At 38.7% G+C, this 14,452-nt stretch overlaps 1 protein-coding gene across 5 annotated transcripts in view; it reads right to left on the bottom strand.

The window, feature by feature from the left end:
• CARMIL1 (capping protein regulator and myosin 1 linker 1) overlaps positions 1 to 14,452 on the bottom strand; it is a 254,387-nt gene that overhangs the window by 110,261 nt on the left and 129,674 nt on the right. For all 5 annotated transcript variants that reach the window (XR_012157297.1, XM_073331850.1, XM_073331849.1 and 2 more), the window contains 3 exons: positions 11,786 to 11,874; positions 8,618 to 8,712; positions 3,059 to 3,145 (listed from right to left, as the gene is read on the bottom strand). Coding sequence is in view for 4 of the 5 variants with exons in the window: in XM_073331850.1 (XP_073187951.1) it covers positions 3,059 to 3,145; positions 8,618 to 8,712; positions 11,786 to 11,874 (271 nt within the window). In the remaining variant the exon portion in view is untranslated. The remainder of the gene's footprint in view (positions 1 to 3,058; positions 3,146 to 8,617; positions 8,713 to 11,785; positions 11,875 to 14,452) is intronic.

Consider the following 14,452-nt stretch of genomic DNA (forward strand, 5'->3'; position numbering starts at 1 on the left):
AGCAGTTGTTACTATACCGAAGTAGAAAGGAGCAGTGCAGTGCGCATGTACACGCACACAAACACCATGCTATAGCCCATCCGAATAGCAACAGTAATATAGGATTCAACAGCAGCAAATGATTCTGAGAACTAGGACAATGAAGCAATGTTTGAGCTAGTTAATGTTGGGGGGCACTAGGCTAAAAAGTAGAATCACTTCTCCTTTAGGGTTTTTGTTTGTTTTTAAATGAATCAGTCTTTCATTAACGACAAAGTCACTGGATCTGATCTAAAGCCCAATGATATCAATGGGAGCCTTTTCATTGACTTCAATGAGCTCTGGATCAGGTTCAAAAAGCTGAGATTTAATTGAACCAAGCACATGGAATTTTCTATTTGAGTCAAAGCTCCAAATTGCTAAACCTCTATTAGCACTTCCCTTATTGTATACTGTGCTATTAACAGAGATCCTACTTCAGTCTGAATGAAGCCTATAATGTTGTTTCATCACACTTAGACCTAACAACTGTTAGGAACTATGAAACACCATATTTAAAGAAAGATCATCTGGGAAGTTGCTACCTGCAGTTCACTTGTCAATCTCATAAAGAAATCTCAAATCAAATGTATTTGTTAAGTAGTAAGGTAAAACAATAAGAAGGGGTTATACTGAGCTTTGGGAAGAAGTGAAAAGCATTGTAAGTGCTGCTTATTATCTCCCTAAAGCAAAAGACTGGAAAAATCCACTTGTCCAATTGCCTAGTGTTGAATAGGAAACTTTCTCAAGTGAGTCCCATCACTCACTTCAAAAATAGGCTTTTATTACAAAAATAGTTCTAACCTTTATGGTTTCAAAGATAACCTTCAAATGCAAAACAAGGTTAAATTAATGCAATGCTGTCTAAGTCAAGGGAGAGCAGACTGATAAAAGGAGCTGTAAAGACAGCACAAAAGTAGTGAAGAGGTGGAGGTATGGGAGGCAGGAAATTCACTGTTTTGAGGGGACCGCACATATAGACAAACTCTCATGAACAGCAAGATAAGTCATATCATTAGGCGAGCTGTTTTAGTCAGAACGGCATGTTTTCAATAGGAATATTGAAGGGTTACTCTAGCACAATATCCAGTGGTAAGGTCTTAGTCTCTGTAGATTTGAGCATCATTGCAGTGCAGTCTGCATTAGGGTTGTTACTAGGTCATCATTAGGCATGTTAGATGGACTCTGCTTTTGTTTTAAGACCTTTGTAAAAATAAACCACAAAAATCCCTTTGATTTTGTTCATTGCTTCAATACTCTGTTCTTGCTGATTAACATTTGGTTGAACGGTCTTGACTAATCTGACAACTGTTCTTGAGATGGGGGAAACAGATAGAATATCCCAAATGGCACTGTAGATGCCATTGGACCAAATGATGGAGCTTCAAGTGAGGAAGAGTACAGGAGGTGACTGAACATACTGGAAGCTGTGTGCACTTTTGCCAGGGTTGGATTTGGTCTAAAGACTTGAGTAAATATTTGGAGTTTTCTCCTATCCCAAGAATAAATATCAGGGTGGTCAAAATTCCTTGATTAAATGATTGTCACCAAGAACAGACTACTAACACAATGATCAGAACTAAAGTTTTATAAGGTTTTAAAGAACCAAAATTCCAGCAACCATGCCTCATGACTGGGCTAGTAAGAATCATAATACAAAACACACTGCACAACAACAAATGTCAAATCAATTTAAAGGCAACTCGCTAGTAGCGGGTCCATTTTCAAAGGTGCAGAGTTGCCTCCACCCCCAGTAGTTTCATGAGCCATCTACTAAAATGGTATGCTGAAGAAATATGTTGGATAGAGCTTTTCTTAAAAAAAGATCAGCCTGTGAAAGTTAGAAGCACTGGGGGCTCCCACATCAAAAAGCAACATCTAAAATGGTAACACAGCTTGGTTTACTGTTACAAGTGAAATGACAATTAAAGGAAGATCTAAAATCTCTTTTGTTTCACTACCCAGGATGGAAAAAACAAGTGATGCACAATATTTCATGTGGTTATACATTCTTCAATTATTTTAAGTGAGAAATTTGTGAATTAAGAAACTAAATGACCCAATCACCACAAAGCAATCTTTAAACAGTCACCCACAAACCATTTTACTTTACAAATGTGACTTACAAAAAGGATATTTCGATAAACTTTTCAAAATGCCATTTGTAAAGCTAACACAAAGTATAAGCTATTATAAAAAAACCCTGTATGCTTCAGACCTCTTCTTAAGCCATAAATGCAAGATATATTTATTCCAACAAAAAGCTAAACACAGACAGTTCTTCAATAATATAGGATCTGATCCGAATCCTATATAAGTGTAACCCACACACCTCCTGGATGTGGTGTTCTGTCTCATCTAGTGGCACCAAGACCACTTAGAGATTAATGAGTTTGCTCTACAGCCTTAGTTAAGAGGCATATGGCTTCTAGCTCATGCGGTATAGGCTCATGCATTTAGCATGAGGCAGAGGCCCCAGGTTCAATCCCGCCCATGACCAGTATCTGTTGGTGTTACAAGTGGGGCCTCATTCAGGATTTCAACTGGAAAGTCTCCGAAGCTCAGGACACGCTTCCTCAGTTATGGGAAGTATGTAACCCACACACCTCCTGGGTGTGGTGTTCTGTCCCATCTAGTGGCACCGGGACCACTTAGAGATTAATGAGATTGCTCTACAGCCTTAGCTAAGAGCCATATGGCTTTTAGCTCATGCATTTAGTTCCAGAGGCCCCAGTTTGATCCTGCCTGCCGAATACTGGGGTCTGTCGGTGTTACATTAGTCAGTGGAAAGCTTCCATCTAACTTCAGTGGGATTTGGATCAGGCCCATAATTGAAGAGCCTACTACGGGTAAGAAATAAGGTTCAGATACTCTCATAATGTCAGCCATGTAAGTAGGCAAATTAGACAGAGAGAAATAATCCAGTACACAAGAAATTATTTTACAATTATATAACAACAGGATCCATCACTACCAAAAATGTTTCATTTTACTCATTCACCAAATAGAGAAAAAGTGCAGGGTTAAGTACAAAACATACCTTTAGGTGACAATGAGGTTTTAGATAAATTTAAATGTTTCAGTCCCTTCGGGAGTTTGGCAAACTGGATACTTAGAGAGGACACACCTGTTTGAAGGGGGGAAAAAAAGAGCGTAAAAGTTTGTAGTTTTTTTGATGGCAAGTGGCTTTCAGGATTCTGAACCACTGGTATAAAAATAGACCACACAGTGAAAGTAAAAGGAGTGTAGGGTGTTCAACACCTCACAAACACAATTCAATTTCTTCTAGGGTTGGCCCAAAGATGTAGATGACAACCACCTCAAGTCCTTTTTACTTTAACATGCTTAAAGCTACCCAGTGCGTGCTTAAGTTTTTGAGGACCAAGGGTCAAAGAGAAGGTAATGTGTGTGCCATGATGTCAGCACATGGATAGTTTGAGAGCTTTATGGTTCCGCCACAGGAAAATGATAATGAAGTTAAATACAACAGTAGTGAATGTGCAGCTTCCCCAGTAATAAGGATCTCTTTGGGTCTATTGAAAAAAAGGTCAAGGTTCAACAGAGTTTCGTTAATATAGGTTAGCTAACCTTGACCTCTCTTCCTAACTGAGTCAAACCCTTTCTTCAGTAGATAAACAGGCAAAGGCGTTGCTGAAAAAGGACTGAAGTATTTTGTACAGCTGAACTAGTACTGCAGAGCAGTGTGTGTTTTGTATAAAATAATTCTGATGCAGGTAACATAGCAGAGAACTTGCTTTAGGAATCTGAAGCCTCCATTCTAGTCATAATGGTCACTTATCTCATTTAATTAGACTGATAAATATATACTGGCTGTTATACAGTCTCAAAATCACATAATAGACCATTTCCTGAATAAAAAAAGAATTAGGGCTCTGGCACCAACTATATTACTCAGCACCATTTTGCTGAAAGAAGAAACACAAAAGCCCAATTTCTCACTCTGAGGTTCTGCATTCCATAAATGTATTTTCTATTTTTAAATGGGTGATGGAATATTTAAGGAGACACCTGCTCAGTAACGATTGAACCAATTTATAAAATATTCATTACCAGAAGAAATCTATCAACAAGTAAACTGCAGCAATGCAATGAGGTGTGACATATACTTCTCTGTACCAGATCACAGGTTATAATCCAGCTAAGCTTTCCTGGGGGGAACATATATCTCTTTAAAAAGAATACACTTGCCTCTGTGCCAAAACCCAAAATGGATAATAAAAAAAAGCTAATATTGAAGTTTACTTCAATGGACATAGAAATATTTTTTCTATATTTATCATATGGTTTTATCTATCTACCTTAAGTATATAAGTGGTTATACTTCAGACATTTGTGGAATTTTTGTTTCAAGGTTTTTTTGTTGTTTCTAAAAGTGCGGTTGGCATGTATACTGACGATACATGGAGCTTTCACAGACTGTCCAAAACTCCAGGCCATATTTTGTGTATATGGTTAAGTTGTTGCCATGAGGATGCATTACTTTGGCTACTGTAAAAATACAATAGTAACTGGATGTATTCACCAACTTATTGCAAGAACAAATTCAGGTTATTTTATGAGAATATGCAAGTAACTGCACTTCACCTCTGTAGGAATTTATTGTTAGAGAAAACAAGGTGAAAAATACCTGGGATTATTTAACAAACATTTGCTTCTGGAGAAATTTCAATGAAGCACCGATTGACAATGTTTTAAACATTTTATTAACTAGTGAAATTTATTTTACATTTCCTTCCGTTTTTGTTTGAAAAAAGAGGTGGTTATTTTTGTATGGATAAGGTGTCTGTACATTGCTTAAAAACCCTTGTGACAATAGACTCAATACAGCACACTAAGATCAGGAATAAAAATCAACCCCAACTGAAGGCAGAAACAAAATATTTCTCTTGACATAAAAACCCATGCAAAGAATCTCACAAATTTTGCAAAAAACATTAAAGATGATGCAGGTATAATTTTGGACCTGCTAATCCTGGGTCATATTTAATTCTAGTGACTACTGGGTTGGGATCCTTGATACATTTTCTTTCCCAACTACACTTTACAAATCTCTTCAGCTCCACTGAAGTAAGAGACTCAAGTATTAAAAGCTTTTAAGCTACAGCCTCAGGATTTTATGTTCTCTGGCAGGTCCTCTCCACTTCTTGGTTGTAGCTGGTTCTCTGCAGGAGGCTTAAAAGCCAAATATGATTTTGATATTAAAAGGGCAGAAAGGAGGAGGGAAGGCAGTATGAGGAGAGTAAATAGTGTTCTGTTGCACCTGGGCTATTTATTGGAGTGTAGCAAATATCCTTTCCCCTTCTCTCACACTACAGCCAACGAAATTTCTAATCCAGTCAGCATCACCCACATTAGTTGCTGAGATCTTATAGCAGGGGTGGGAAAACTATGGCCCACGAGCTCCCGCTGGGGAGTGGGGTCTGGGGCTTTCCCTTTCCTGGCTGGGGTGCTGGGTCGGGAGCCGCAGCACAGGGCTTGGCCCCTGTCCTCCAGCCAGGGCGATGGGTCGGTGGTTGCACCACGTGGCTCCCGGAAGCCACAGCATGGCCCCGCTCTGGCTCCTACGCACTCCAATGGCCCCCTCCAGTGCTCCAATGGGAGCTGCAGGAGCAGTGCCTGCAGATGGGGCAGCATGCAGAGCCACCTGGCCATACCTCTGCATAGGAGCTGGAGAAGGGGCATACCACTGCTTCCAGGAGCCGCTTAAGGTAAGCGCCACTCAGAGCCGGCACTCCTCAGCCTCTCCCCATGCCCCAACTCCCTGCCCCAGCCCTGATCCCCCTCCCACTCTCCAAACCCCTCAGTCCCAGCCCAGAGCACCCTCCTATACCCCAAACTCCTCATCACCAGCCCCACTCCAGAGCCCACACCCCCAACCAGAGCCCTCACCCCCTCTGGCAACCCAACCCAAATTCTGTGAGCATTCATGGTCCACCATACAATTTCTATTCCCCAATGTGGCCCTCAGACCAAAAAGTTTGCCCACCCCTGTCTTATAGCCTCATCAGCATGAGGCCCTGGGAGCCAGTGAGCTAGGACCTAGGAAAGGTAATAATAGAGAAAAACAAACTCAGTGGAGCCATTCAAGTCTTCGAGCAGCAGGAGACTGAATTTTTTAAATCAGACTGCACCTTCAGGCAACATACAACAAAACCGGTGTCAGTTCCAGTAACAAAGCAGGAGAGAACAACCAAGCTGCAACCCGGAATACAAGGAGAGCTTGATAAAAAGACAAAAGTACAGAGATGATTTTGAACATTAAGGTGTTTAAAAGAAACCAAGGGTGAAATCCTGGCCCCATTCAAGCCAGAAGGGTCAGGATTTCATTTCTAGACTGCCAATACACTCCACAGGTACCTCTCAAAATCTGACAGTGTAATGAAGGGAATCCAACCATGATTTAACGCATTGTTCATAGTACAAAGCCATTACACTCAGCACGGTTTTTTTTAAACAGACACTAATTGTTAAATCTCAAGCAAATAAAATATTATTTTGGCATTATCTTCACACAAACACCTGTTCTGATCTTCTATTCGAGTAATCATACAATATATTTACTTGCGCTCAATAAGGTTAAAAAAAATCAATTTTAACCGTGGAAAATTACTCATTCCCTCCCTTATCATTCACACAACGGAAAACTACTACTACTACTGAATACTCTGATTGTTACATAATAACCTGGTAAACTCCAGTTCGTGTTGATGTGACAAGTTAAAAACAGAGATGTTTTCCATATTCCCTATCTGTAATTAACTATGATTTTGCATACATCTTTCTTATGACAAAGTCATATTGTTTCTTCCATTCGCGCACACAATCTCAAGTACAATTTGCACACAAAAGAGATCAGAACTCCTGAACAGGTCTTATTTTGAATTGAATGAAATGCAACATTTGCATACGGAAATTATATTTAATGTCTCTGCAATTTAAAATAGCCAAGTAACTTATTTAATTTCCGCATTTTTAAGAAGACTAAACTTTTAACTGAACGTTCAGCCGAAAAGATTTAACTAAGAAGAAACTGGTCAAAATCCAAGTTTGTACAGCCATAATTAACTATTTTGCCTACATTTTCTCTTGTACGTCATTACTTCTGTATGTTTTGAACTGTTCTTTTTGTAGCATGTGAAATACCCAGCCTGACTTATAGACAAAAGATCTTCCATTATATCAAGTCTGCTTATGCTTTTTTTTTTAAATAAAAAAGAAACACAGTGAGCTTTCCTTTTAACCAACCTAAATTCAATTATTAAAAAACAAAATCAACAACTTGTACAAAATGTGACAGCCTTTTTCTTCCTCATGACTATTTATTGTAAAGAAGTTAATGTGGTTACTACAAAGAGCTTTGGCTGGTCAAAATTGTTCAAAAAAGGCTTTTCAAATTATATGGAAATGTTCATGAAAAATATTCCCATTGTTTGAAATTCTGATTTCTCAACTAAACAATTTGAAATAAAAAATAATTTTGATTCATTTTGAAACAGTAGAATCCAACTAAAACATTTTCAAATTTGTGGGGGGATCTCCGACACACACCTTTCCCACTGTACAGAGAAAGGGAGATGGGGAGACTAACCCCCCCACATCCGTCTTCCAGTGATAAATGAAATTTTTTTGTTTTGAATTGTTTCCTCAAAAAACAATATGAAACAAAAGGTTTCACAGAACAGAATTCCTGTTTTTCAAGCAGCCCTACAAGTGATGTATTAAGGATGTGATCATGAGAATGCCCGTTGCATGAAATGCCTACGTGAAGTAAACAGGAATTCCATAGGCAGGGTACTTCCAGGATCAAGCTTAGACTGAACATTTTATTTTAATTTAAAAATACAATTTTCAGTTTTTAGGGTGGTGGGTGGAAAGAGGAGAAAGAAGAGATGGGAGTGACTTGAGTCTAAACTGAAATTTCTCGGAAATTAGGGCCTAGATTCAGCAAAGCTGAATCTTTAAGCATGTGCTTGTCTCTTGTTTTGCTGAAAAGGGACAGACTTATGTAGATGCTCAGTGTAAGGGCTGCACTGATGGGGCTAAATTTTTTGCAATATTGAACACTAGAAGGGAGCTCAAAAAATTGACAGCTTCAATGCACTTAGAAATATTTATATATGCACAGATGAATTAAAGAGGTAGTTCTAGCTACTAGAAAATATCTGGAATATATAACGCAAGGAACAAAGTTGTGTCTCACTCTCAGATGGGCCTTAAACCAATTCTATTACTTTTTAGAATAAAGTATTTGAAACCCTTTCTTCTCTCTCCACCCCAGGCACAGTGCTTCACCCCCCATCAGTTATCTTAAAAGTGATCTCTGTGAAGCCAAACAAGCCCAACTTTAATTAAATCCATGGTTACACTAAAACCATTCAACACCTATTGGTAAATCTCAAACTAATTGACATTTACAAACTAAAAGAAGAAAAGCAATTCTCACTGACCTATGAGCAACAGATATTTACGATGCAATTACACCAAGTACAATGCTCTATTATTCAGGCAAAGGGGAATGAAGTAGCACTAATCCTATTACTCTGACTGTATAAAAGGAAAAATGTAAATGTTATAGTACCTCTGTCCTCAAGAGGGTTGCTAGCAAGGTTAATTGTATGAAGTCCTGAGTTAGGATTATGGGTTAGGGCATTGGCCAGTTTCTGTGCAAAATCTCTGCAAGAAAATAAAACAAAAGAAGACTATTATATTATCTCCTACATTAACACCATATTCAGAGGCTTAAAATGACCCAATTACTGGAATGAATGGAAATGGCCAAATTTACCAGTTGCAAACATGTACAATATTTCCCTTAGTCACATCTATTTATACAATTTGCTGCCTTTCAACAGCAATCTTTTATTTATACATTATCCAATATTACACTAAAGGATGCCCATCCTAGCTCTGAATGCCTTTGAGATTATATATATTATAAAAAACAAACATAGCAAAATAGGAGTTATAAAACAAACTGTCCAAAGCAGCCCCATTTCTCCCTCCGACCACATCATTTGATCATCATGTGATCAGTACAGTTTAATCACCAGCATGCTTTCCCAGAAATCCTGCCCTCATGTGCATCAGTTCCCCATCAGTACCTGCTCAAACAAATAGGCTTTGCAGCATATCCAGAAGGTCAACAAACAGACACTCATTAAGGAGAAGGTGCTGTGTATTGGCAGGGCCTATACTGTTTTGAGCTTTAACAACTTTTTACAACTAATTTCCTCCTTCATTCTTCTCTTACCCCTTAGCCACTGTTATCACCACATTTTTGTCTGTCTTAGGGCTTGATTCAACACTCCACCCTAATTTATGTCCCTTCCTCATAGTGCCATACCCATGGACCGAAATTTCCTAACATACCCCTCCTTCCCTTTAGTGATGGAAGGGTGGCACTGACCAGGAAACCATCCAGCCAACTCTGCCAGATTTCTGCCAGCAGACAGGTCCCCATACACAAGGGTTATGCTCCCGTGGCTGCCACTTTAAGGTGACAAGCCTTGCCAAACCAAAGAATCCAGTCCTCTGGTTATTATATGCACCCCATTCTTCCAATGTGGGCTACATAGTTATTGTACCTTATTTCAGCCAACTCACTAAGCTTCTACTGCAGTGTCTCTACTCATCATTTTTCCTTTTCAACTAAAAGCCAATAGCCTTACTAGATAAGTTCTGTCCCAATTACCCATCTAAATAGTTATCAAAATGCCACTTTCTGCTTTACATAGGGACAAAGAGCGATCTATCCTCTTTATGTTAGGATACTACAGCAGTGGTTCTCAACCAGGGGTATGTGTACCCCTGTGCACAGAGATCTTCCACGGGGTATCTCAACTCATCTAGATATTTGCCTTGTTTTACAACAGGCTACATATAAAGCATTAGCGAAGTCAGTACAAACTAAAATTTCATACAATGACTTGTTTATATGGTTCTATACTGAAATGTAAGTACAATATTATTTTCCATTTGATTTATTTTATAATTATATGGTAAAAATGAAAAAGTAAACAATTTTTCAGGAATAGTGTGCTGTGATACTTGTATTTTTATGTCTGATGAAAGCAAGTAGTTTTTAAATTACATGAAACTTGGGGTACTCAAGACAAATTAGTCTTCTGAAAGGGGTACAGTAGTCTGGAAAATACTTCCCTGTATTACAGATTTGGGATAAAATTTTCAAAAGCACATAGAGTGACTTGTGTCCCATTAAAAGGTAATGGGACTTAGGCACTTTTGAAATTTACCCTTAGTAGCATTTCTCAACTTTGACTATGAAAGTGGTCATAACTCCCTAAAAATGCTTTGTCTGTAGCCTATGCCAAGTGAGGATAGCCAGTATCAATGGGATGAATACCTTTCTTCCCAGCAAAGAGACATTATAACCTGCAGAACTGACAAATACACCTTTACAGGGACAGATAGCTAATGCTGATTACAGCAGAGAAAGACAAGGTCAACATGCCAAGTACTCTGAATGTATATGGTGCTACAAAATCAAAAGTCTTAGGGATGATTGTCAGTCAAGCTCTATTAAAGTCAAAACCAGACCTATATATGACAAGTTAATGAAGGCAACGTGCAATGACAGTCAATAACCTTATAATAGTATCAAAATGTTATTTCTGTGTAAAATGACACAAAATATGAAGAAATTAATGACACAGTCAGTTACTTGTTACACTTTGAATGATGGACATTAAGGGACTGGACTGGGGATCAGGAGATGTGTTTAATTCCAACCTCTACCACAGACTTCGAGTGACCTGTGGAAAGTCACTTAATCCCTAGTGCTTAAATTTCCCATTTGCAAAACAAGGATAATACTTCCTTTTTCCCACCCTTTGTCTGGCTTGTCTATTTAGATTAATAATTCATTGAAGCAAGGACTGTCTCTTACTATCTGTCTGTCCAACTCCTAGCACAATGGGTTGGAGCAACTACATGCTATTCCAATTCTAATACAGAAGTGTGTGCTCCAAAGAGCCACAGCAAATCCTAGTTTACAAATTTAACTTTTGGGCTAATTCCTAGAGATTGTAAGAATCTGCTGTCTCTCTCACAAGAAATGGAGGTGGTTAAGGTACTGAAATAGTGCTGGAGTATTTAAGCGTGAAATTGCATTATTTCTAAAAGTTTTCATTTTTTAATGACTATTGCAAGAGGTCTATTTTTTGTTTGCTTTTCAAGTACCACAAGTAAAAATACAGAGAAGTACATTTTGTAGTTTGAATATTAGGATATATTCATTTTATCTTAACAGGCTGTGTGTCCCACCAACATAAACATCCATACCGCAATCTGTTGTCCAATAGTATTCCTTATTATAGTAAGAAACTGAACATAGCGTTTTCTAAAAGATCAAGTTTTTCATATCAACGTTGGCAACTAAGTTTTGAGAGGAAATCATGAGGTATTTGAGGTTCAAATCACTTCTAAAACTGTCTGTTCTGCACAGCTACCAACTGTTCAGCCAGCTTCCTTGTTTGTAAAGAAACAAATAAGTAGAAGGTAGACAATTTTCAATTTTCATTTTCATAGGTGCTAACACATGTAGCCCCCAGAGCCTCCAATGGAGTTTGTGAACACTTACAACCTCTGAAAAATATGACCATGAGCTCTTTGGAACAGGGTTGTAATTTTTGTATTAGCTATTTTACCAATTCTATCACAGAGTCTACTTTCTACAGTCCTATGGGTAAATCATAACTAACGTAATTTTTTTTAAAAAATTACTTACGTTCTAAGCCCGGCATTCTCTAATACCAATTCTTCCAATCGATTGGATCTACTCACCACTCTCAGAATCTGCTCACAGACATCAGTGGACTGCCATGAAAATGATATAAAATATTACTAAAGCAAAAACATTCTTACATCACTGAAAATATACAGCTGTAAGCTAGGAATAGCCTCACATAATGAGGCCCTGGCCATAACTGGGTCTCCTAGGTGTCACCACAATACAAAAAATAAATAATAGTAGCAGAAGCCTCCAAAACCCAGTAGGAGGACGTAAGATAGAATCTTTCCCAAATGAATTATTGCTAAGTGGGAAATTGGTAAGTAAGAGGCAAACTAACAGAGTCACTCAAGGTGTAGGCCAACAAAACAGGACAAAACCTTATTTCCGACAGAAAAACCATGTGATTAATAACATTACTTATTTAAAAACTTTGTGTCCATGATACTCTTTTACAGAACAGACATAATTAATAAGCCTGAACTAGAATGACCACAAAACCAGAAACAGGAGTATCATAATGCAGACCCACAAGGGACACATTCTGGCTGCAGGCACTCCATGAAAGAGCTTTGTGGTTGGGGAGTGTGCTCTGGGAATTTTAGTGTGGATCCTGCTAACCCACATAGAGCCATTACACACCCCACCACGTTTACATTAGTCATGTTTTGTAATAAGTAATTTGCATGGGCAGTTGTAGGATCCACGATGAGCCAAAACATTAGAGTAAAATAATGCTGCTTTTATGCTATTAATTTGCTAATGTTGGAGAGGGTAAAAGTGAAGAGAGAAATTTTGTACTTTTAAAATTTTACTGCAGCTGTGATCCCAAGAGCTAAACAACAAATAATACTATCGCCTCACTTGTATTTTATTCTTTGTTTTGCTTTTGAACTCTGTGGTCCCCCAACACACAAAATCAAGGTTCCATTAGAGGTCTGAAACTGAGCTTTTGTCATGACCATGACAGCTAAGATGATTTTGCTCAGGCCAATAAATCATTCCCCATTAAAAGTGCCCCCACGACACTGGTATTGGGGTCTGAGAGTTTATGCTTCTATCTGGTGTCTGACCCCACAGCTCAATCAATTTCTAAGGCTAAATTTCTTAGCCTTTTAGCTTTTCAGTATAGTTCTTAACTCATTTAAAAAAACCAAAACCTCTACAACACAGAGGGGAGAAAAATCTACTTTCAGTCCTCCTTTTAAATAATGCAGATTGTACTGGTGTTTTAAGGACTGTCACTTTTCTATCACCACAGGCATGGATTCTGCACTCTATTTTTTAGGTAACTCAGAATATGATCAATGTTGGTTTACCAGTGTGATTACAAAGAAGTGCTTTAATCGGTTGGTGAGAAAGGTACAGTTATGTCTACCAAAGACAGTGTCATAGTGGGAGATGCAAAGAGCAGTACATAGTATTGATTCTGGATTTGTTTTTCTTAAACTGGCTCTCTGTAATGACATTATAACATGGATTTAGCAATCAATCATCTTTTGTATTATCCTCCAGATATTTTTGACTGCCAGTTTCAGTGCATGGAATTAAGGAGTTACATTAAGAACTGCCTTTATTTTAGAGCTGTACAAAACTTGCTAATTGGATTCAACCAGTTTCAGCAAATCAAAGCCACTAGGTTCTGTTTGCTAAGATTGTGTCCCCTGTGGTTTGTTTGAAAAGTTTTATGTTTGTACAAACCCCAGAATGCCAAAGAAACCTCAAGAAAATCCCAGCAAAATAGAACAGTTTCCTAAAGAAACCATAGTTGTATCACTCTTTCCCTCTATATAGATTCTCTAATACACCCCCTCCCCAAACACGGCCCCATGTCCCTCATCATCACTTTGCCCCACCAGCAACCCCTTCAGGTGCCTTTTTGGTGGGCCTCAGTTGGTTGACTGAGCCCATCACTGGCTCACTCCCAGATTTTCAGGCGATGGACATCAACTAAGCTTGTTATTAAACCCCTCCACACAAACGTCCATATTGGTGTCCTGAGAAAAGGACAAATGTCTGACAGCAACCCTAATCAGCTATGGAACAGGAAATAGTCTGAGCACTGCTGATTTTTAGGTTTCCATGCTAAAAGGTTTCACACCACTGTAGCTAGCTTAGTTATCATGAAAACAAAAGGGCTAATTGTCACTCAAATTGAGAGACAAGGTGGAATAGGTACTATCGTTTTTGGACCAACTTCTGTAAGCAAGAGAGACAAGCTTTCGAGCTTGGCACTTTCTACCCTGGCACTTTCATTGTTAAAACTTTTGTCGCTCAGAAGTATGAAAAAACCACCCCCCTGAATGACAAAAGTTTTAATGACGAATAGCACCAGGTGGACAGCGCTTCGGCAATGGGAGATGCTCTCTCCTGGCAACAAAGAGCAGCTACACTGCACACTTTATAACAGCACGGCTGCAGCGGCACAGCCATGCCGTTAAGGCGTGCAGTGTAGACATGACCTACACAGAGCTCTTCTTCAAGCCTGGGAAAGGAAGTGTCATAGCTAAACACCAGGTGGAACAGATTGTTTAGCATAAGCAGTTAACACATATCCTAAGGAACCATTCAAGGTAGACTGGCCCATTAACACCTCTTGCATTCAAGAGACAAAAAAAGAGGGTTAGTGGATTACAGATTGTTGTAATAAGCCATAAATCCAGA

The sequence above is a fragment of the Lepidochelys kempii genome, chromosome 2 (genome assembly GCF_965140265.1).
Source record: "Lepidochelys kempii isolate rLepKem1 chromosome 2, rLepKem1.hap2, whole genome shotgun sequence".
In the NCBI taxonomy this organism is placed as follows: domain Eukaryota; kingdom Metazoa; phylum Chordata; order Testudines; family Cheloniidae; genus Lepidochelys; species Lepidochelys kempii.